At 37.0% G+C, this 23577-nt stretch overlaps 1 protein-coding gene across 2 annotated transcripts in view; it reads right to left on the reverse strand.

The window, feature by feature from the left end:
* The window catches only part of TP53BP1 (tumor protein p53 binding protein 1), a 76419-nt gene that overhangs the window by 47889 nt on the left and 4953 nt on the right, over positions 1-23577 (reverse strand). For both annotated transcript variants that reach the window (XM_045822563.1, XM_045822562.1), the window contains exons 5-11: positions 22675-22805; positions 21943-22101; positions 21502-21631; positions 19972-20138; positions 17871-17997; positions 17032-17126; positions 13346-13554 (exon numbers count right to left, since the gene is read on the reverse strand). In XM_045822563.1, the coding sequence (XP_045678519.1) occupies positions 13346-13554; positions 17032-17126; positions 17871-17997; positions 19972-20138; positions 21502-21631; positions 21943-22101; positions 22675-22805 (1018 nt within the window). The remainder of the gene's footprint in view (positions 1-13345; positions 13555-17031; positions 17127-17870; positions 17998-19971; positions 20139-21501; positions 21632-21942; positions 22102-22674; positions 22806-23577) is intronic.

Here is a 23577-nt window from a genome sequence, read left to right on the forward strand (position 1 = left end):
TTCTATGCTGTGATGGTGACTGTGGTAATGTAATTGCATACAATGTCCAAAATTCATCAGACTATACACTTAAAATGGCATTTTTATTTTATGATAATAATACCTGCATTTTTTAAAAAGAAAATAACCCAAAGCTTAATGTGTTTTTATGTAAGAACTACATTTAGTGTGTTACTTTCCTGAAATAAATGCTATAAAACATGATTTTTAAGAGAATGAGGAAACAAGATAGGTTGCCAAACATTCTATATATTCCTTAACTTCTGGTATTTCAGTGTGTGGTTTTATTGTTTATCCTTTCAAATTATAAAAATAGTCATAAATTTGAGCCTACTCATTTATTCCCTCACATGACTGAAATGTTGGTACAACATTTCTAAATGGTAATTTGGCAGTGCACAACAGCCTTGAAACTATATATCCCTAGCCCCAAAATTTCATTTTAAGGAAATTATTTGATGGAAGTACACTGAGATTTGGATACAATACTGTTCAGTGCTAAATGATTATTATTATTCAGAATAGGAAACAGTATGAAATCTTCAATGTTTGACAGAAGATTCATTGAAAAACTATGATACCCCCACATGATGAATATTTTGTATCTACATAAAATTGCTGATGAATATTAAAATATACAGAAAAATATTCAGACTATGAAATTAAATAGAAAAATTTTTATTTAAGTAAAAATGTATATGTATTTATTTTATCGCAGTCTTTTAATACATTTTATATAATTTTCATGTATTTTTGTTAATAAACATATACCATAAATAAATTAAGAGTAGTTATTTCTGAGACAGGATAACTGATCTTATTTTCATTTATCTGTACATTATACATGCTCTAAAACAAATATGCTTAATTTTTGTCTCAAAAAATAAGTCACTTTACAAAGGCTCATAAATAAGACATTGTTAATAAAATTATAAACATGTTTTTAGTGTGAAAATCACATAAAATGAAGTTAACTGCTTTACAGTGAACAGTATTGCGCCGTCACCAACACCTCTACCTACTTCAAAACATTTTCATCACTCCAAAAGGTATTCCCACACTATATCCATTCAGGAGTTGCCCCCCATTATGAACACTTTTTAGCATCTTCAAACTAAATATTGATGTGAATTTCTTTTTTTACAAAGTCTTTTTCAACATAGTATATAGAATATTAGAGTAAAATTTTAGGACTAACCAGACTATCAACAAGCTAGGTTTCTAAAGACTAACTAAAAAAAATTATTTTTCAAAAAAGACTGCCTGGACATAGCCTCCAGAGGTCTGGCCCATAATAATCCACAGTGTTGTGGTTCCCCGCAGGTCTGGTTAGAATAGCAGAGCTACCAGAGCTAAGTGGATAAAACCTCCACAGACACCTGGTTGGTGTGGCTCAGTGGACTCAGCACCAACCTGAGAACCAAAAGGCTGCTATGTAAGGGCACATACCTGAGCTGCAGGTTTGGTCCCCAATCAGGGCACATATGAGGCATCTATGTTTCTCTCCCTCTCTTCCTAAAATCAATAAGCTTGTTCTCAGATGAGGATTAAAAAAAAAAGACCAATTGGAGAACTGTCAAGACTACACTTGATATGAGTTGACCTTTAAGTAAAGATGTAAATCCATAGCTTCCAACCAGTCAAAAACTGGTTTCACCTATACAGAGTTTAAGAGCCATTCATATAATCATCTATAATCTGACTTGTTTTCATCCCCAATATTAATACATATGTCGAGAATGATAAAAGTGTTAAATATCAAACCATGTTCTACTAATCCTCACCCCACCCCTCATATATTGGTGAAAGGTCAAAGAGGCTTTACAAGTAACAAATATAATACTTCCAGTCCAGATGGGGGGGTAGGTAAATGTTGTGTTCACCTCCTCCCATGATCACATCAGAATTACTTACAACTATACTACAGAAAAACATCATCACTGACAACCACCTGAAGACTGACTGAACAGATGGCCTACAGCTAAGGATATAAAGAAGCAGCCATCTCCAGACTGCAGGGAGGGCAAAGACTCAAAACAGGCAGGTCCCACACCCGTGGTATGGCAATTAAGAACAGAGAGGACCCTGGCCAGGTGGCTCAGTTGGTTGGAGCATCGTCCCATTCACCAAAAGACTTCAGATTCAATTCCCCCATCAGGGCACATAAAAGAGGCAGCCAATTGATCTCTCTCACACATTGATATTTCTCTCTCTCTCTCCTCCTTCTACTCTCTAAAATCAATAAACATATCGTAGGATGAGGATTTAAAAAAAAAGGAATGGAAAAAGAATGGAGAGGGACCTCTCCACTACAGAGGTCTCCCCCGAGGAGCAAGGGATCACAGCCTGGGGCCACCAGTGCTGAGAAGAGGAGTCTCCATAACATCTACCTGTGAAAGCTAGCAGGGATTGCCTCTGTCCAATGAGAGGGAAGGGTGCTGGAGACCGAGGTGCTCCTTTTGAGGGGCTCATGCACAAAGTGGCTCAAAAACTCACACACTCTAAGCCCCAGTTCAGGGGCAGAAGCTCCAAAAGCACCAGGGACATGCAGTGAGGAATTAAATTGACTAGCACTGGGGCAAAAGCTGGAGGGGTAGCAGTCAGGGCAGCTCTCTCCTGCGAGGGAGGTGACAGCAAGTGCCATTGTTCCTTTGTTAAACTCAACTCCCGACCACCCTGCAAAAGTAGGTGGGCACAAAATCTGAGCTCTCCTTTTACTGGGCTAACACTATGCATCCTGCCCTGGAGACTCCACGCCACACAACTCAGAACAGCTTCCAGCATCTCCTCCACAGGAGGAGTTTGCCTCAACTTTTGATGCAGAGTTACCTCCAAGGCCCATAAACACTAAACAAGCAACAGCAGGCTTTGGTATGCCCTGTACCTCTAAGTGTCCTTCCCTTCCACAGAACAGAGTAACCAGTGCTGGCAAGTCTTGGCTTGGAACAAAGTTGTAACTAAGCAGCCTTGAGCCCGGCACAAGTGGTAGCTGACATCAGCTCACACTGTGGTGCACACCAAAGGCTCCCAAGTCCAGCACAAATGCAACCAGCCACAGATCAATCTGTAGTTCCTACCATGTATCCCAAGCCCAGTATAAGTGGCCACTGACTTTGGCGTGCACCAGAGTCCTTCCCAAAAGGCACCAGGACCAACAAACCAGGTGGCCAGCTTCAGACCACACCATGGCACCACCCAAGGTGGTGTTTTTTTTAACTCCACAAACAACACACCCCAAGGACAGACTTGGCTGTCACCAGAGCTCCCTAAAGTGATCCCTGCTCTGAGGGATCATCCCCTACAAAATAGCTCATCCACTCTAGTTAAAGACAGCCCTCACATCAGTTAGACTGAGAAAGAACAGCACCCACAGGCATGCCAATAGCAATGAAGGTTAAACTACAACACACAACCCACACAAGGGACACCCGTGGAGCATACAGCTCTAGGAACCAAGGTGATAGCACCACTGGGCCCCGCATGGAACCAACTACATAAGGCTACTCTGCCAAGCCGGGAAGACACAGCAGATTCACCTAATACATAGAAACAAATACAGGGAGTCAGCCAAAATGAGAAGACAAAGAAATATGTCCTAAATGAAAGAACAAGACAAAACTTCAGAAAAAGAACTAAACAAAATAAAGACAGGCAATCTACCAGACACAGAGTTCAAAACACTGGTTATAAACAATGAATGTGGGGGAAGAATAGAGGAACTTAAACAGAGACTTAGAAAACATAAAAAAGAACCAGTCAGAAATGAAAAATACAATAACTGAAATGAAGACTATATTAGAAGTAATCAGCCTGAGAACCAAAAGGTCGCTGGTTCGATTCCCAGTCAGGGCACATGCCTAGACTGCTGGCCAGGTCCCCAGTAGGGGGCACATGCAAGGCAACCACACATTGATGTTTCTCCCCCTCTCTTTCTCCCTCCCTTCATCTCTCTCTAAACTAAATAAAATCTTAAAATTAAAACAAAAGAAGAAGTAATCAAAATCTGATTACATGAAGCAGAGGACTGAACCAGCAATCAGAAGGACAAGAGAGAGGAAAACACCCAATCAGAACAGCAAAAATAAAAGAATTTAAAACAAAAGGATAGGATAAGGAGCTCCTACAACAACATCAAGCATACCAACATTTGCATCACAGGTGCACCAGAAGGAGGAGAGAGGAAGCAAGAGAGCAAGGAATTGAAAACCTATTTGAAGAAATAATGACTGAAAATTTTCATAACCTGAAGAAAAAGATAGACTTACAAGTCCAAGAAGCGCAGAAAGTCATAAACAAGATGAACCTACATAGGACCACATCAAGACACAGAATTAAAGATCAAAGATAAAGATTAAAGACAAAGAGAGAATCTTAAAAAACAGCAACAGAAAAGCAGTTAAGTTACATACAGAAAAACTCCCATTAGACTGTCAGGTGATTTCTCAGCAGAAACTTTGCATGTAAGAAGAGACTGGCACAAAATATTCAAAGTGATGAAAAGCAAAGACCTACAACCGAAATTACTCTACTCAGCAAGGCTACTACTCAGAATTAAAGGAAAGACAGACTCTGAGACTGAAGAAGTTCACCACCACCAAACCAGTATTACAAGAAATGTCAAAGGGATTTCCTTTAATAGGAGGGGGGAAAAGAGCAACATAAATATGAATAATAAAATGGCAATAACTACTTATCTATCAATAATCACTTTAAATGTAAATGCATTAAATGGTCCAATTAAAAAACATAGGGTATCTGATTGGACAAGAAAACAAAGGCTCATACACATACATATGCTGTCTACAAGAGAACCACTTCAGATCCAAAGACACACATAGACTAGAAGTAAAGAAATGGAAAAAATATTTCATGCAAATGGAAATGTTTAAAACAAACACTATAATAACAGACAAAGAAGGACATTACATGATAATGATAAAGGGATCAATCCAACAAGAGGATATAACGCTTAAAAACATTTATGCACCCAACACAAGACCACTTAAATATGTAGAGCAAACAGTGATGGACATAAAGGGAGAGATCGACAGTAATACAGTCAATCACAGTAGAGGACTTTGACACCCAATTGACATCAATGGATAGATCTTCCAGGTGAAAATCAACAAAGAATCATCAGGCTTAAATGACACACTAGACCAGATGGATTTAATTGACATTTTCAGAGCATTTCACACCAATGCAGCAGAGTACACGTCCTTTTCAAGTGCACATGAAACATTTTCCAGGATAGACTACATGTCAGGCCACAAAACAAATCTCAATAAATTTAATAAGACTGGTATTATATCAACCATCACCAACCACAAATGGTATGAAACTGGAATTCAATTACAAGAAGAAAACTGAAAAATACACAAACATGCTACTAAACAATGACTAGGTTGACAATAGATCAAGGAAGAAATTAAAAGATACTTTGAGACAAATAAAAATGAAAACACAATTACCCAAAAATCTATAGGACACAGCAAAAGCATTGTATTCATAACAATATAGGCCTACCTCAGGAAACAAGAAAAACCTAGTTCCTTACACCTTAAGGAACTACAAAAAAGAACAACAAATAAAGACCAAAGTGAGTAAGAGCAAAGAAACAATAAAGATCAGAGCAGAAAAAAACAAAATAGAGTTTTAAAAAATGTAAAAGATTAATGAAAGCAAGAGCCAGTTCTTTGAAAAGGTAAGACTGATAAACCTTTAACCAGACTCATAAAAAAAAAGAGGGGACCCAAGTAAATAAAATCAGAAATGTAGGAGAAGTAACTTCTGACACCACAGAAATACAAGGATTATAAGAAAATATTATGAACAATTATGTCATCAAACTGGACAATCTGGAAGAAAGGATAAACTCCTAGATACACAATGTCTTCCAAGATTAAATCAAAAACAGAAAATTAAAGCAGACTAATCACTACCAACAAAATTGAATCAGTAATCATAAAACTCACAACAAAGAAAAGTCCTGAACAAATGGTTTCACAGGTGAATTTTACGAAACATTCAAAGAATTAACACCTATCCTTCTCAAACTACTCCAAAGAACTGAAAAGGAGGGAAAGCTCCCAAGCTTATTTTATGAGGCAAGCATTACTCTGATTCCAAAAGCAGGCAAAGACATTAGAAATATATATTTTTTGTATATGTCTTCCTGGGCAAGAAAAACAAAGAAAAAATAAAATGGGAGACTACATCAAATTAAAAAGTTTTTGCACAGTAAAGGAATCTGTCAACAAAACAAAAGACAATCTCCTAAGCAGGAGAATTGCCAATGATATATCTGATAATGGATTAATATCCAAAATACATAAGAAACCCATAGAACTTAACATCAAAAGGCAAAAAACAGCCCTGGCTGGTGTAGCTCAGTGGATGGAACGCAGGTCTGTGAACCAAAGGGTCACAGGTTCAATCTCAGTCAGGACATGCCCCTGGGTTGTAGGCCAGGTCCCCAGTGGAGGATGCATAAAAGGCAACCACACATTGATGTTTCTCTCCCTCTTTCTCTTTCCATTCTCCTCTGTCTAAAAATAAATAAATAAAATCTTTAAAAATAAATACAATCTTTAAAAAAAAAACAATCCAATTAAAAAGTGGACAGAGAACCTGAATACATTTCTCCAAAGAAGACATACAAATGGCCAATAGATACATGAAGATGCTAAATATCACTAGTTATCAGAGAAATGCAAATTAAAATCACAATGAGATATCATCTCACACCTGTCAGAATGGCTATCATCAAGAAATCAACAAACAAGAGTTGGTGAGGATGTGGAGAAAGGGGAACCCTCGTGTACTGCTGATGGGATTGTAAATTGATCTAATTACTATGGAAAACAGTACTGAGATTCCGCAAAAAAATTTTTTGGAATATTTTATTTATTCATTTTTAGAGAGAGGGAAAGGGAGGAAGAAAGACAGGGAGAGAAATATCAACTGGTTCCTTGTCATACGTGCCCCCACAGGGACCAAACTCACAAGTCAGGCAAGTGCCCTGACTAGGGATCAAACAGGTGACACTATACTTTGCAGGACGATGCTCAACCGAGCCACACTTGTCAGAACATCCTAAAAATTTTTTTTTAAAAAGCCTTGGCCAGAGTAGCTCAGTTGGTTAGAGCGTCATCCCTATATGCCAAGTTTGTGGGCTTGACTCCCGGTCAGGGCACATGCAAGAATGAACCAATGAATGAATAAATAAATGGGACAACAGATCAATCTCTCTCTCTCTAAAATCAATCAAAATTTTTTTCATTTTTTAAAAAAAGAACTATCACACAATGCAGCAATTTCACTTCTAGATATTTATCCAATGAAATCCAAAACCAATTCAAAAATATATATGCACCCCTATGTTCACTGAAGCATTATTTACAATAGCCAAGATAAGGAAGCAACCAGGGTCCATCAATAGACAAATGGATAAAGATGTGGTATCTATATGCAATGGACTATTACTCAGCCATAAAAAATGAAATTTTCCCACTTGTGACAATATGGATAACACTAGAGGATATTATACTAAGTAAAATATGTCAGAAAAGCAAAAACCACATGATTTCACTCATATGTGGAATCTAAAGAACAAACAAGATAGTAAACTCATAGACATAGAGAGCAAATTGATGGTCACCAGATGGGATGGGGCATGGGAGGATGAGTCACAAGGTAAAGAGATCAGGAAGTACAAATTGACAGTTATGAAAATAGTCATGGGCCCTGGCTGGTGTGGCTCAGTGGACTGAGTGGCAGCCTGTGAGTCAAAGGGTTGCCAGTTCAATTCCCAGTCACGGCGCATGCCTGGGTTGCAAGTCAGGTCCCCAGTAGGGGGCACATGAGAGGCAACCAGATATCTATGTTTTTCTCCCTCCCTTGCCCACTCTCTAAAAATAAAAAATAAAAATAAAAATAGTCATGGGAATGTGAAGTACAGCATAGGGAATATAGTCAATAATATTGTAATAACTATTTCAGATGGGTATTGGACTTACTGGCGTGATCACTTCAGAAGTTATATAACTATCTAATCACTATGTTGTATACCTAAACTAATGTAATATTATATGTCAACTGTACTTGAAAATAAAAATTTTAATGTTAATTAAAATGAACATACATATTAGGATGTATAAGATTAGCTGTATCCCAATTTTCTCTTGATTAGTAATTACCTCATTATAAATATTTAGATCTGCCCTGGCTAGTATGGTTCAGTGGATTGGGCATCATCCCACAAATCAAAAGATCTCTCATTTGATTCCCAGTCAGGGAATGTGCCTGGGTTGCAGGCCAGGTTCCCAGTTGCCTAACTGATGTTTCTCCTGCACATCAATGTTTCTCCCCTTGTCTTTCTCCCTCCCTTCCCCGCTTGCTAAAAACAAACAAAATCTTTTAAAAAAATAAATACATAAATATTTACAACATCAAAATTATGTAAATTTGGACTCCAGTAATCAAGGCAAAGGAAAAATAACAGATGTGCAAAGGTTAGCTATTAAGAACATATAAAGCTCTGGCTGGTGTGGCTCAATGGATTGAGTGCCAGCCTGAAAAGCAAGAGATCACTGGTTCAATTCCCAGTCAGGGCACATGCCTGGGTTGCAGGCCAGGCTCCCAGTAGGGGGCGCATGACAGGAAAACACATTGATGTTTCTCTCCCTTTCTTTCTCCCCCTCTAAAAATGAATAAATAAAGTCTTAAAAAAATAACATGTAAGAAGTTTGAGACATAATAAAAAAAGTATGGAACATAAGTGATGGATTTAACACACACATTTATTGAAACTCTTTTCCAAATCTCTGCTAAGCAATTGTAAAGGAGTGTTTTTAAAGCATGAATTTTTTAAGAAAAAGAGAACAGAAGAAAAAAACAACAGCAACAAAATTCCGGAAGAAGATTCATCTATTTAGCAGACTAGTAAAAGCTGAATTCCTAGGCCAGCAGTAGAAAAAGCCAGGAAGTAACCAGAATCACACCATAGAACCACCAAGTCCAAATAAAGATTCAGGACTTGGCAGCAGCACCAGGTAACTCTGGAAGCAGCACTAGGTAACTCTGGAAGGGTAAAGCTAAAAACAGGAGGTCTGGTTGGAAATTCATTTAAGAAGTAGTTCAATTCCCCCAATCCTCTCTCCCTGATCCACCTCCACCCTAGAGAGAGTAAAATAAAGCGTTCCTGAAATGGAGGACAAGAGGCACAGTTATCAGAAAGTACCACACTGAAAACAGAGAGACTAAATGAAAATTTATATATTAAATGGAAGCTGTACCTGCCTCTCAACACCCCAGTCCTCTTCCATCAACAGACTTCTAGAACAATGACAGCCAACAGACAGGAGATTAAACATTTTTCTGGGGGACCTAACCAAACTGAGACAAATTAAGATACTGACACTAGGAGATGCCCAAAATGGCCTGGCAGATCACACTACAGTGAATCCCGGAAACAGCAAGAACCAAGTACCAGGTCAGAATTTCTAATCCGTTTTCTGGTATTTCTTTCTTAAGTGGACAATCAAGGATTAGCAGATACTTGAAGAAAGCCTCTAAGGTGGAAATCAAACATCAAAATCTATTTGAAGAAACAGTAACTATTCCACAGAAGAGAAAAAAACTATTTTTTCAAAAAACCTATTTATTACTATCTTAGAGAGAAATGAATATGAATATAACCATAAAATGGACAAAATGCTACTTTAAAGAGAGAGAGATAAAGGAAATTCAGAGGAAAAGTTTTGAAATTAAAAACCTAAGAGTAAAAAGTAGTAACTGAGAGAAAGGTTAAGAGATTGCTGAACCCAGCAAATCACACTCCTGGGTATATATAAGAAAAATAAAAACATACGTCAACACAAAAACTTGTGCACAAATGTGCATAGCAGAATTATTCACAATAGCCAAAAAAGGGGAAACCCAAATGTCCAGCAACGGTTAAATGGATGACTAAGATATGGTATATACATAGTGTAGTAATTCAGAATAAAAGAAATGAGGTTTTAACATACCACAACATGAATGAACCATGAAAAAATTATGCTAAATGAAATATACTAATGACAGAAGACTATGTATTATATAAGTCCTCTTATACGAAATGTCCAAAATAAGCAAATCCATAGAAACACAAAGTAGATTAGTAGTTAGTTGACTAGGGGTGGGAGAAACGAGAGTGGCTGCTAATGGCCATGGGGTCTATTGTGGGGAGAGAGGGGAGGGAAGACAGAAAATGAATAACTGCACAACTTTGTGAATGTACTAAAAGCCACTAGATTGTACTTTAAAGGGGTGAAAAATGTAATACATGTATTATATCTTAATAAAGCTATTTAAAAATAAAATGGTAGTTGAGGAAATCACCCAGAAAGTTGAACAAAAAAAAAGAGATAAAGAGAAAAAATAAGGGGAAGAAATTAATGAATTAAATGTTTGTCCCTGAGTCTCTGAACTGAAGGACCTGAGTTTCTACACTGAGAGAGCTTACCATTTCCCCAATACAATGAATGAAAATAGTTCTATGCCAAGAGTCTGGAAATTTCAGAACACTATGGACAAAGAGATAATCCTACAATATTCCAGTAAGGAAAAAAAGATCTCATACATTAAAGATAAGAATTGGACTAGCTGCTCACTTCTCAACAGCAACACTGGAAATTTGAAAATAGTGGAGCAATTCTTTCAAAAAGTTTAAAGGAAAATTATCTTCAACCAACAATTCTAATACTCCTAAAAACTATGAATAACACACAACAGTAGAGAGCATGCTACTAAAGAATGTCCTCCACCCAAATGAGGGAAAAGCCATGCAAGAAGACAAAGAGCCCAAGAGGAATCCAATATAAAGACAGGTAAGGACAACAGTGGAGGGGAGATGACAGTTATGCATCAGTCACAGAAAGCAATAATATAGATTAGAAATCAGAAGGCTCCAAAAGAGGTTTCTGGAAAACGACAAAGTTTGAGGCTCTGAACAGCCTGAAAGGAGATTTTGATAATTAGTAGAAAGCCTAGGGTTAATTTAGTGAGAAGCAGATAGAAGTTTAAACAAATAAAAAAAGATAATCGTCAATTTCAGAGAAAAGAAATTATGCAAACATGGAAAAAAAATCACAATATTCCACAGGCACTGCTGTGAATAGTTTATAAAATAGTATTAATAATGATTTAAACAATATTATAACATTATTCTGGAGACAAGGGGAAGTAGTTTTTAAAAACTCTAAATATATGTAAATATAATCAAGAAATATAGAATTATATACATAAATAACAAGAAAAAGCCTAAATAATTGAAAGTGGTTGTCTCTAAGTAGGGTGGGAAGACAGCTTGTTTAAACTATCTGACTCCTTTTTGGCTTTTTTACAAATGCTTACTGTAAAATCAAACCCTGAACATTAAAACTATGTTGTAAAGGTACCCTTCAGAGATTTTTTTAAAGGAACAGAGGAATCTTAAAGAAATATGACTAGGGTTATCTTAGGTTCCAGGGACCTCTGAGTATGTTTAGCATCACTCATTTGTCTCAAATTTTCATTGCCGGTTTTATATCTGCCTCTGAAGGTCATTGGTAAATGTTGAAGATGGGGCAATTTCTTCAATAGCATCTTATTCTTCAAAAAAGTCAGTTTTCCCTTTGTGGCCAGGAATCACTTCTGTAGGTAGTGATACCACAGCTAAGACCTTCATTTCCTTAAAAGCTCTGTTTGGTTACTGATAAATATCAGTAACCAAATATCAGCTGGTAACTGATCTCTAATATTAGCTACCTTTACTGAAAAATTCTCCATGCCATGCATCATTGCCTATAGCTCATCCCTAAATCCTAATGACTCTTTCAAACTATGTATGTTCATGTACAACAGTAATAGAAAAACAAAAGGTAAAGGAAACGGTATTTGATGACTGACCATTCCCTTCATCATTAGATAACCTTATCTTTACCCTTTCACTGCCAGCAATGACTAACCCTTATGGAGTATTTTCCACATGCAAGACACTATCCTGGATACCTTATATATTAAAGTATATTACATCATTTAACCTTCACAAGTACCTTGTTAGGTAATATTAATATCCCCATTTGATCTGATAAGGAAAATGAAGCTCAGTTTCATTGGGTCACAAAGATAGTACGGGCAGAGCCAGCTGTTCTTAACCACTCCACCAAATCACTTCTAATGACTTTCATAAAACAGAATTTTCAGCAAAATGAACATTTTAAAACTCTAGACGGCAATTCAATTTCTTTCTTCCTACTGTCTCTTCCTCATCAAATTTATGGTGAATCACTATTCATTTTTAAAAATAAACTTTCATAACAACACCTGTAAACTGAAAGGCATGAAAGTTCTTCCAATACTAAAATAATTTCCCCACTTAAGATCTCATAAGAACGGGCATTTAGACTGAATATATAATATAGCCACTTAGATTTAAAGACCTTCAATTCACTATAAATAAAACTTAAACTTCACTTTTTAAATATTTAAATTTAAAATCATACAAATGACCGGTGTGGCTCAATGGGTTGGGTGTCATCCTGAGAACTGAAAGGTTGCCAGTATGATTCCCAATCACAGCACATGTCTACGTGGTGAGCCAAGTCTCTGGTTGGGGAGCATGCAAGAGGCAACCAATCAATGATTCTCTTGCATATAGATATTTCTCTCCCTCTCTGTCTCCCTCCTTTCCCCTCTCTCTAAAAACAAATAAAATCTTTTTGAAAATAAGTAGAAATAAAATTACACAAATGAGACTTCAGTTTTTCCTTGCTTTTAGAAGAAAACTAACTTCTCCTTTGAAATCTAAAAACCATCCTGGTAACCTCAGCACAGGAACAATTAAATTATGGTACATCCACTCAAAGAAATATTAGGCAAGCTTTAGAAGGATAATATGAAAATGACATAACATTTAAAAATCAATATGACACAATGTTAACTAGAAAAAATGAGTTATATGTTCATTACAGACAACTTCATTTTTATAAAATGTAGGCATGTAGAAAGATAAAAATGACAAGCAGTTGTATTAAGGTATAAAAATGATTAATGCCCCCTTTTAATTTTGCAGTAACATTTCCAAAAATTTTAAAGACATAGTACATGATTTAAACATTAAAAAGAACACAAGCTGTCCAGTGACTCTGGAAATGTTCTAAGACTAGATTGTGCTGTCTTAGTTACACAACTCTGTAAATTTACTAAAACATCACTAAACTATACACTTAAAACAGGCGAGTTTTATGGTTTATAAATTATACCTCAATAAGGTTAGTCTTTCAAAAATATTAGGAGAAAAAAATCTTTCTACAACACTCACATGAGAGAACTCCGGCTGGGATGGGATAGGAAGTGACCCAGGAGTGAAGACTGGCGTGCTCTGGGACACTGGTGTTGAGGCTTGTGGTGACATCACGGGCTCAGGGGGCACAGGGAGGTTTTCTGTCTCCACTGATTCATCACCTTTGAGTTTCTTCTGAAGAGACTCTCTTCCTCCTTCAGATAACACTGACATGTCCATTGGCTCATCTGGTTTAAAGTATTAAAAACAAATTTAGAAATAAGCGCTCATCAACATTACTCATGTTCCAATACCACTAATAAAAGTTACATTACAGAAACTTCCATTCTTAAAAAACACTGACTTAATTTTCAGAAAAGTTGACAGATGAATCGACTAGGCCCTACAAATCTAGTAATACTTACTTTCTTCCGCAGACTCCCAAAAGTCAGTTACAGATTAAAATGGAGTTCATCTGGGGATAACCACCCATCCACAAGAAATGTTAACACTTAGCTCCTCTGAGACTCTTTCCTGATTATAATTCAGTTTTTCACATTCTGCATAGGAAAGCCCAAATTAATGGTACCTGATTTAACCATCACATATTCTGCCACAGACCAGTGATCTTGTTCACCACTCTACATAAGTATCTATACATTTATGAAATCACTATATTTGCACTAACAATGGCTAAGTGCAGAGAGATGGGTGCCAGGAAAAAAAGCAGGAGAAAAAAAAATATACCAATACCACTCAGCACTGATTTACCAAAACACTAAGTACAAGACCCTAATCTTGAGACATTGCTTAGGAGGGAAACACATGCATGAAACCTATTTTCCCACAGTATATTACCCACCTGAAGGCCATTGGCATCTTCCTCAGAGCCAGCCTGGCTAACTAGGTATTTGATTCATCAACCCTTTTCCCCCTGTCTTACAACTTGACCCCAAACAGGCTTCCTCTAGACCAGTGATTTTCAACAGGTATGCCACAAGAATTTTTCAAACATGCGATACCTGGCTATTCAGTCAGGGGCACTGACCTCTTTTCCCTTAGACTGCCAAGTAAAAAGATGACAACAGCCAATACAACAATAGCCATCAGTGTGAATGCCCTGTCTTGAACCATAAATGTATCAGTCATATATTCGAGTTGCATTTTATTGGTCATGCTGCATAAGGTTACACCTGATTAGTTAACTCATGGAAACAGAAATCCTTATACACAAATGGAGGCACCTGTTATTTTAGAAAGTCACTTTGGAGCAAAAAGGGTAGGTAATTTAATCAAAATTATACCTATTTTGCCCTGGCTGGCGTAGCTCAGTGGATTGAGCGCGGGCTTTGAACCAAAGTGTCGCAGGTTCGATTCCCAGCCAGGGTACATGCCTGGGTTGCAGGCTATAACCCCCAGCAACCACACATTGATGTTTCTCTCTCTCTCTCTATCTCCCTCCCTTCCCTCTCTAAAAATAAATAAAATCTTTAAAAAAAAAAAGAGTTTAAAAAAAGTATTAAAAAAAATTATACCTATTTTTTTGGTCAGATTAACAAAACAATGTATTTTGGGGGTGTGTCACAAAATTTTACTAATTATTGTGTCCCATGAGATGAAAAAGGCTGAAAATCGCTGCCCTAGACCACTCTCACAAACCACTTCTGCCTTGATCTTTCTTACCATGACAAAGCATTTATGAAGGGCCTGCTGTTCTAAGTACTACAAATGAAAAGCTTTAGGTTAATAATCTTAGCAAAAAACAAAAATACAGAAAGCGTGCATAGTCCTACAAACAGTTATATGCAAATATTTAGTAAATATTGTATGTAATAAGCGAATACATTAAATCTAAAATACAATTGACAAGGGAAATAGGTTATTTGAAAACCGAAGTACTCTGAATCATATACATAAAATGATCACAAGTGTGTAAAGATACCTCTTTATATTTATGCATAGAAAATACTCTGAAAGGGGCCCTGGCTGGTATAGCTCAGTGGATTGAGCACTGGCCTGTGAGCCAAAGAATCCCCAGTTCAATTTCCAATCAGGGCACATGCCTGGGTTGCAGGCCAGGTCCCCAGTTGGAGGGTGCTTGAGAGACAACCACACATTGATGTTTTTCTCCTTCTCTTTCTCCCTCCCTTCCCCTCTGTCTAAAAATAAATAATATCTTAAAAAAAAAAAAGAAATACTCTGAAAGGAAATATATCCAAATAGTAATTATAGTTATATCTGGAATGCAGTATCACAAGTGATTTTTATTTTCTTCTCCTTACTTTCCTATCTGCTTTCCAAACTTTCTGGAGTACAGGCACACTTCCTTTTATTGCACTTTGCTTCATTGTGCTTCACAGAGGTTTCAATTTTACAAATTGAAGGCACACCCCACACGAACAGAAAGACTACAACTTACTTTATTATGATACTTTACTGCAATATTCACTTTACTACAGTGGGCTGGAAGTGAACCTGTCATATCTCTGAGGTATGCCTGTTTTAATTACATTTACTGTCAGGGAGAAAGCACTTTAATATAGTTGTTTTTGTATGTTCACACTACAGATAGAAGAAATGGTTCTAAATATAAATCAAATGTAACTTACATTAACAGGAGTTTTTGTAGAAGAGATGCACTTTTATTATTTTAGTAAAGATATCACTAATCATGTTATGCTTAAAATATTAGTTCATTTGAAAACCTACAACTGATTTCAAGAGAAAACAACCAGATACAAAGTTTGTGGCAGAAGAAAGTCTAAGATTAAATTCTGCCATGGGTAAATTACATCTGAAAAAGAGTTAAATATGTTTCTATATTTGTATCACTTAAGAGCAGAGACAGTAGAATATCATAGGAGGTATATACCTGACAGCTGTGGAGTGAAATCTCTCTGTGCCACCATTTCCTCATCTATATAATGGGAATGAAAGTAACACCTACTTCTTAAAATTGCTGCAAAGATTTCATGATAAAAACCAAAAAGCAGCACCTAGAACCAAAAAAGGTCATAGAACAGTGCCTAGGATACACTAAGTATTCAATAAATATTAGCTATTGTACCACTATTAGTGTGAAAGAGAGAAAATCATGGAATTTATTGGAAAGGCTTTGTAGGAATTTAGAAATATCTTTAACCACTGGATAGGAGACTAGAACTGAGCAAGAGGTTGAGATAATGAGATAAGTAAGAAGAAAAACTTTCTTATGAACAAGCTAGGTCCTCAAAGGAAGAAGTGAATGAAGTAAAAATTTCTACCACCTGCTCCTAGACACTCTTTGACAAAAATTTCTTTGATAATAGCAAAAATAACCTATAAAAAACAAAAGAAACAATTTTTGGTTCCCTCTCACCAATAACACATGAACGTGTTGCTGGAAACTACTAGCCATTAGTAATATACCCAGTTCTTCACTATACTAAGTCATTTGAGTTTAAGTTTAAAAACCTAAAAATTTTCCCTTAAAGATCTTTTTACAGAGCCAGCAGTACAGAAAGCTCAAAAGAGTCAGTGAAGAAGAAGTCAGTGCAAGAAGAGTCAGTGTAAGAACTGAGGAGAGCACTTTACACTAGGCCACATCCCTAAAAGTAAAACAGACATGAGTCTTACGGAACAGTTTAGGTCACAGTATAATAACATATAAAGGAAACAGAAAATTATGCAAGGCAGAAGTGCTGCTCTTCTAATCAAAGATCAACAGAGAGATCAAGAGAACTCACCTTTCCTTACTTCTTGCTCTGTGGGGCTGCTAGGAACAATAAATGGGGTAGATTGGAAAGCATCAGGGGAAGGAGCAACAAGATCTGAGGAATTCCTTTATATAAAGAGAAAATCACAGGTTATTTTACCACAGCTACAGTTTTGCATTTATTTACATTTTAATGACAAAAATATCTAAGCCATTCAGACAAATATTTACTAGCATTTCTCTCAAAAAACTACCTGAGGCAGGTGGAAGAGCCATGAATAATATGGTAATAACTATTTCTCAGAGTAGACATATCCAAAATTAGGCCATATTAAGAGAAAGTAAATGATCAGACACAAGGATATGATGGAAAAGCAGATGAGAAAGTACTATAAAAATAACTCATCTACAGATTTGAGACAAAAAATATTTACGACGTTTTTACCTATTATAAAGATTGTGCACATTTTTATTTAAAAAAACAAATCTCTTTGCCCTAACAGATAAAAAAAAAAATCCAACTACTGTCAATTCTAGTATAACCCATTCTCCACCCCTGTTAAATGGGAAGAACTGCTAGTCAAACAAGAGCAGGATACTTGTTTTAGATGCCTAGCAATCTCTACGTACCCGGGCAGTTTCTTCCCTAGTGAAACCTTTGGTCTACTATTATAAAATCTCATAATGGGAAAGCAGACCTACCTACCTTCAATAGTTCCGCTAAGTTCTTACCCTCCAAATTCTAAAACCCAGAGTTTACCTTTTGGTTTCAAAAAGAATGCTGGACTAATGGACAATTTTAGCTCTTTCAGCCCTAGCCTAAAACCCACAGGCACATTTCCCTGGCAGAGCTAATTCAGGCTTACGTACGAGGAAAGGCTCTCCTGAACAAGGGACCTCTGACCAGAGAGGTGCAGGAGATGCAGAGTGGTGGCAGGTGTGGAAGCCAGAGAACAGCCACCTTCTTCCTTTGAAGGAGTAGAGCAACCATCAGAAGCTGTTGAAAAAAAAAAATCTAGTTGCATTTACTTCTCAGATTGACATTACTGAGTTGTCAAAAAAAAAACAAAAAAAACAAGAAAACAAAAAAATACTCCGTACTGCAAAAAAAAGTAACAGGCATTTTTCCAACAATGTTCCAAGAGGGCAGAAACTGTTTTCCAACTGTAGCACAACTGATGGAATGCCATGCTGACACAAATTATGAGGGGTCATTAAATCTCCCCCTCCCTACTAAACTACGGGTTTCTATAATAACAAACTGACAAAAAGAATTCCTTGGTTCTTTCTGTCATGATTGAAGCTTGAAAAGGCCAGAATCCTGATACCTCTGCTTGACTACTCTTCTTTCTGGTGAAGCTTCTATTACAGAACAGCAAGTGAGACTTTTATTTCAAGGTCTGCCTAAGGTGAAGTAAGCTCATGGCATAATATAGAAATGGGGGAAGTCAAATCAATGCATATGACACCTGATCACATGAATGCAGCAATTTTCATGATTAGAACCTGAGCCTCTTAAAAAGGAGACAAAAAAATACTAACACATTAGTAAAAGGATGTATGAACAGCCAATACTGATTTATATTATGAAGAGTTTTCTGTTGGTCCCTACTTAGCAATAGTTGGAGGATCAGCTATATTAATCCCAAATATGAAGGGATTTCTTAAATATCTTATAGTTTCAGTGAGGACCAAAAAAGATTTCTTAGTAACCCTTTGAATGTCTTACACACAATCACACCTCAGTAAAGGAACAGAACCCTCTCTTCCTTCCTCCTTACAACCAACACATTAGAGCAGGTCCTCCAATAATACCATTTCATTCAACATTATTTCATTACTACATTGGTGAGATGTCCTATGAACTTAACTCTTGTTTATATCAACTAGCCTATGCTAAAATTGGTTTTGTTACACATTGTTTCACTTAAAATCACAGAACCTATCAACATTGAAGACTTAATGTATATTTTCACTAGTTATTACTGAAGCTTTCTGACTCTGTAGGTGACAGAATGGGGGACTGTGAGGGTTAACAATATGTGAAAAAAATACCACTCTAGTCTTCTAAGTTTTACCTTCTTTCTGCTAAACCACAACTTCCTATTTGTGGTAGATGAACTAACAAACAGATGAGTAAGTTCACTGTAATCCAGGTGAATATGAAAAACTTATACCTGATTATATTAAAGATTTGGAGACCTATGATGGCAGAAATAGCTAGTCTGTCCATAATTATTAAATTTACTATATTAGCTATTATTCCTCAATATCTCCATTTCCAAAAGAGCGAGAAAATTAAAATATTAAATAGCAATCATTCCCAAAAAGCCCTTCTCATTAATCAGCTAGAAACATACTTTCCTTCCATATCCCAAACAAGTCTGCATACCAGCCCCAGTCCAGATGGCTCAACTGGTTGGAACATCGTTGCATACACCAAAAGGTTGCAGGTTCAACGCCTAGTTAAGACACATTACCTAGTTTGCTGGTTCAATCCCCTGTTGGGGTGCACACAGGAAGCAACCAATGTTTCTCTCGCATCGATGTCCCTCTCTCACATCAATGTCTCTCTCTCTCTCTCAAATCAGTGGGTATATCCTCAGGTGAGAATTAAAAAAACAAAGTCTGCATACCATAAACTGTCTTCTAACTTAAACAGTAATCTCAAAACAGAAATAAAAAGTTTATAACTTTGAAGAAGAAGAGCTATACAGCAACTAATTACTCTTTATTTTTTGTGTGTTTTTTTCATTTGAGAGAGAGAAGAAGGGAGGGAGAGACAGAGAAAGAAACATCAATTTGTTGCTTTTCTTACTTGGATTAATACATAATCCACATAAATATATGTATTAATAGGCTGATTCCTGTATGTGCCCTGACCAGGGATAAACCTGAAACCTTGGCATATCAGGACGACACTACGCAAATGAGTACCCGTCCAAGGCCACAACCAATTTACTCTTTATACCTGTTTTATTGCTCTGGTCAAACAAGTCTTCCTGAGTCGACAAAGCCTCAGGCTCTGGTGACTTCTGAATCTGCAGTCCATCTTTCAGAAGTTCTGGAGCAGATGTTTGTTCTTTTGTTTCCACTGCAGTAACAGATACTTTGGGGCTAAGAGGCAAGTCCTCTGACCTAGGAGAGTCATATCACCAGAAGAAAAAGTTGCTATGTTAAATACTTTCATCTTTGAGCTGAGAAACTTTCCCTGTTTTAATAATTTCAAAAATTTCAGTAGCTCTAGTCTATATAACTACTTATTGAACATGAAATAAGATACTAGATAAAGATACAAAGCCTCCGCCCATTTCAAAACCTGTCTCAGTCTCTTACACAGCAATACCTCTTTTCTACCCTGCACACTGCTGTGCTGCACAAGATTACTGGTGAGTGATTTAGGGATTTGTGTTGCATATGCTATTATCTATTCCTGCATGAAGGATTCTGATCCAGACCACAACAATGCCAGTTCTACCAATAACCTTCCAAGTAAAGGACCTACATGTAAATTAACCTCTATACTAGTGCTACACACGTTATCTTCTGCTGGCCTTTTTCCATTCCATCTACTCAATCAAAGCCCAAACCAAGACTCCACACCCATACTATTCACACATAGAAGACACTCAGTGCTGACTTGCTTTCCAAAGATTTATGAAGTTCATCTACCCTACCACCCCTGAGAACAAACAGGATAGCAAAACTAGCTAGTGTGCAACTTCCTAAAGAAAAGCCTAAAAAGCCAGCCCCAGTTAAGCTGAATGTTTTGCATTAGAAAGAGAACTTCTCTTGATATTCAACTTTATTCAGGACCCCAGGACCACATTCCCCACTGTTTCTACAGAAGGAAGTAGCAAATAATACTGAATGCTTAGTCATCCTGCCCCAAATTGGAAGCATCTCACTTTTCCTCTGCCATATCCAAACTTCAGCTGTCGACCAGAGGCAATGCTCTTTTGGAGACAACAATCACGACAGGCAGAACAGAGATATACTGCCCAATTCCTATCAGGCTTAGAGCCTAAAAGATTTGGGAAAATAATACCTCCCTACATTTGTATCATAAACTACCAAATGCAGGATACCTGAAGACCCAAAGCAATTTGGGCACTCCTCAAGTACAGAAAGAGTCAACTTTCAAATATAATACCCGTGTGACTCCTAACAACACGAGAGAGACTACAATACCTCACACAGCGAGACAGTACCTTTGTAGACAAAGATCAGAGAGGAGGAGGAGCAATCAAAGATGAAGGAGTCATGCTTATAGTTACAGCAGCAATGAAATGGCTTTGTAATGTGCCTAAAGGTGAGCACGAAGAGAATTCATGAATAATCAATGTTCCTACTGGACCAGAAATATGCTCAGAATGGCATGGGAGTGGGAAGTTGGAAATCAACAATTTTTTTAAATGTTTCCTCCTGGCCAAGTGAAATGAGTATAACCCTACAGCAGAAACCTAAAAATACTTTCTAGAAGGAACATGGGATGGGTTACCTTGCCACTGGTGGATTTTGCTCTTTGACCATATGTATGTCCTTATTGGGCTGTGCCACCGTAGGGGATTCCTCGCTGGGCTGTTCTGCCATGGAGCCATCTTCATTGGATTGTTCTTCATGCTTAATTGCTTTAAGTTTTAGAAGGAGACAGAAAGAAGATATTTAATTTTCCAAAGTAGTAGAAGCTTTTGTAAAGGTAAAGATTTTAATAGAAAGAAGTCCAATTTGAAAAAATACATATTTTCAAAAAAAGGAAAACCAATAACCCACTTACAAAAAACCTTAATTTGCAAGCCATCAACTAACAAGTATTTGCCAGACAACTATGCACCCTTCCTATATTAATGTAGATTGTATTAACTAGTAAATGTTATCAAGGGAAGAATAGCTCTAGCATGGAAGGAAAACAACTCCTAAAGCCAGAAAACATGTTTCATACCAATATTAGAATCCACACCAGATAGCCTAGGATAGCTTGGGTTGGCGATTGCTGACTGTAGAGGCTCTCTGTCTACTTCATATGGCACAGTGTGTTCCTCAACATCCTGGCTCTGGGAGAGTTCCAGAACCCCAAAGCCCAACTGTGATGAGGCAGGATCTAGGAACAAAACCAAAGAAATTAAGTATCATCCTACAATATCATGCACTAGGCAAGGTGCTGTTTTAGCAAAACAAGCTCAGGTTAAGTGCTTCACATCAAAGCCCTGTCCCCCCAAACTTTTCGAAATAGAATTAAGAATAAAGCACTAAAAGGGAAGGTAAAAATGTGTAATGAAGCAAAAATTGCCTATTATAAAACCTCAAAAGCACTGAATATGGTAGACTATGTCTACTTTCTGAAGGTATACATAAACCATACCCGCACACTCAACAATTCAATGTACTTCCAACCCCACAAAGCATATATCCCAAAAAATATCTGATTACAAAAGGAGGAAGAGAAGATATGCATGTGCACAAACAAGTGATTAGGAGGAAGAGTCAATATGATCTACTAATTTCTGAACACTAAATTAGGTAAGATATCTTAGACTACTAGCACATTTCTTAATGAGTATGCTCAATTTAATGACAAATCTATAACCTGATAAAAAGAAGAAATGTACTATCTGTATGCTCACATTAAAGGGACTTAGAACAATCTACTATTCTGAAAAAGGCATAGAGCTACCTTCAGCACCAAGGGAGTGTGTGGCATTATCTGGAGTATCTTCTTCCTTTTCTCCTTTCTCCTTCTCTTCTACCTCTTCTTCATTCTCTTCCCCCTCAGGAGGAGCAGGCACAAATGACAGTCCCAAAACGCTACATAGCAGAAAGACACAATCATGTGTTCCCAGATAGGTTGGGACACTTTGTTCGAAACACTCTTTGAATTTTATTGTGACTCCCCACACACCAACCACCTTTTAAGCAAATCTGACTAAGTAAAAAACCTCACCCCAATAGTGCTTCTTTTCTACAAACAAGCACCAAAAAGGTTAACAACTCAAAAACAGTGTACAACATTTAAGTAATACAATTAACCAGAGAAAAAGAACAAAACACTTGAATTTTGTCTTAAGAAAAAAAACAAAACACTTGAATTTTGTCTTAAGAAAAAGAACAAAACACTTGAATTTTATCTTTCTCTGAAAAGATATGAGAAGGGCTAGAAAAATCTTGCACTCGAATTACTGACAAGTTACAAGAAGGTGTGCATTAGATGTGCAGGGCAGGGGTTCAAAAATACATCTATTAAAGCAAACACAGTTCACAAAAATACTACAGCAAAAAATCTTAGAACAGAAACACTGAACCAGAGTATCTGAATAAAATACAGGTAAGAGGCCTATGTATTTTTTAAAAGATCCTATCACAGGTCAAAAAACATAAACAAAAGTAAGGTCCTATACATAAGGGTAACTCAGCAAGTTGGAGCCTCATCCCTATACACCACGGTTGCAGGTTCAATCCTTGATCAGGGCACATACCAAGGTCAACCAATGAATGCATAAATAAATGGAACAACAAACCGATGTTCCTCTCTCTGTTTCTTCCTCTCTCTCTAAAATCAGTAAGTAGCTCTGACTGGTGT

The sequence above is a fragment of the Phyllostomus hastatus genome, unplaced genomic scaffold (genome assembly GCF_019186645.2).
Source record: "Phyllostomus hastatus isolate PE091 unplaced genomic scaffold, TTU_PhHast_1.1 phas_scaffold_501, whole genome shotgun sequence".
In the NCBI taxonomy this organism is placed as follows: domain Eukaryota; kingdom Metazoa; phylum Chordata; class Mammalia; order Chiroptera; family Phyllostomidae; genus Phyllostomus; species Phyllostomus hastatus.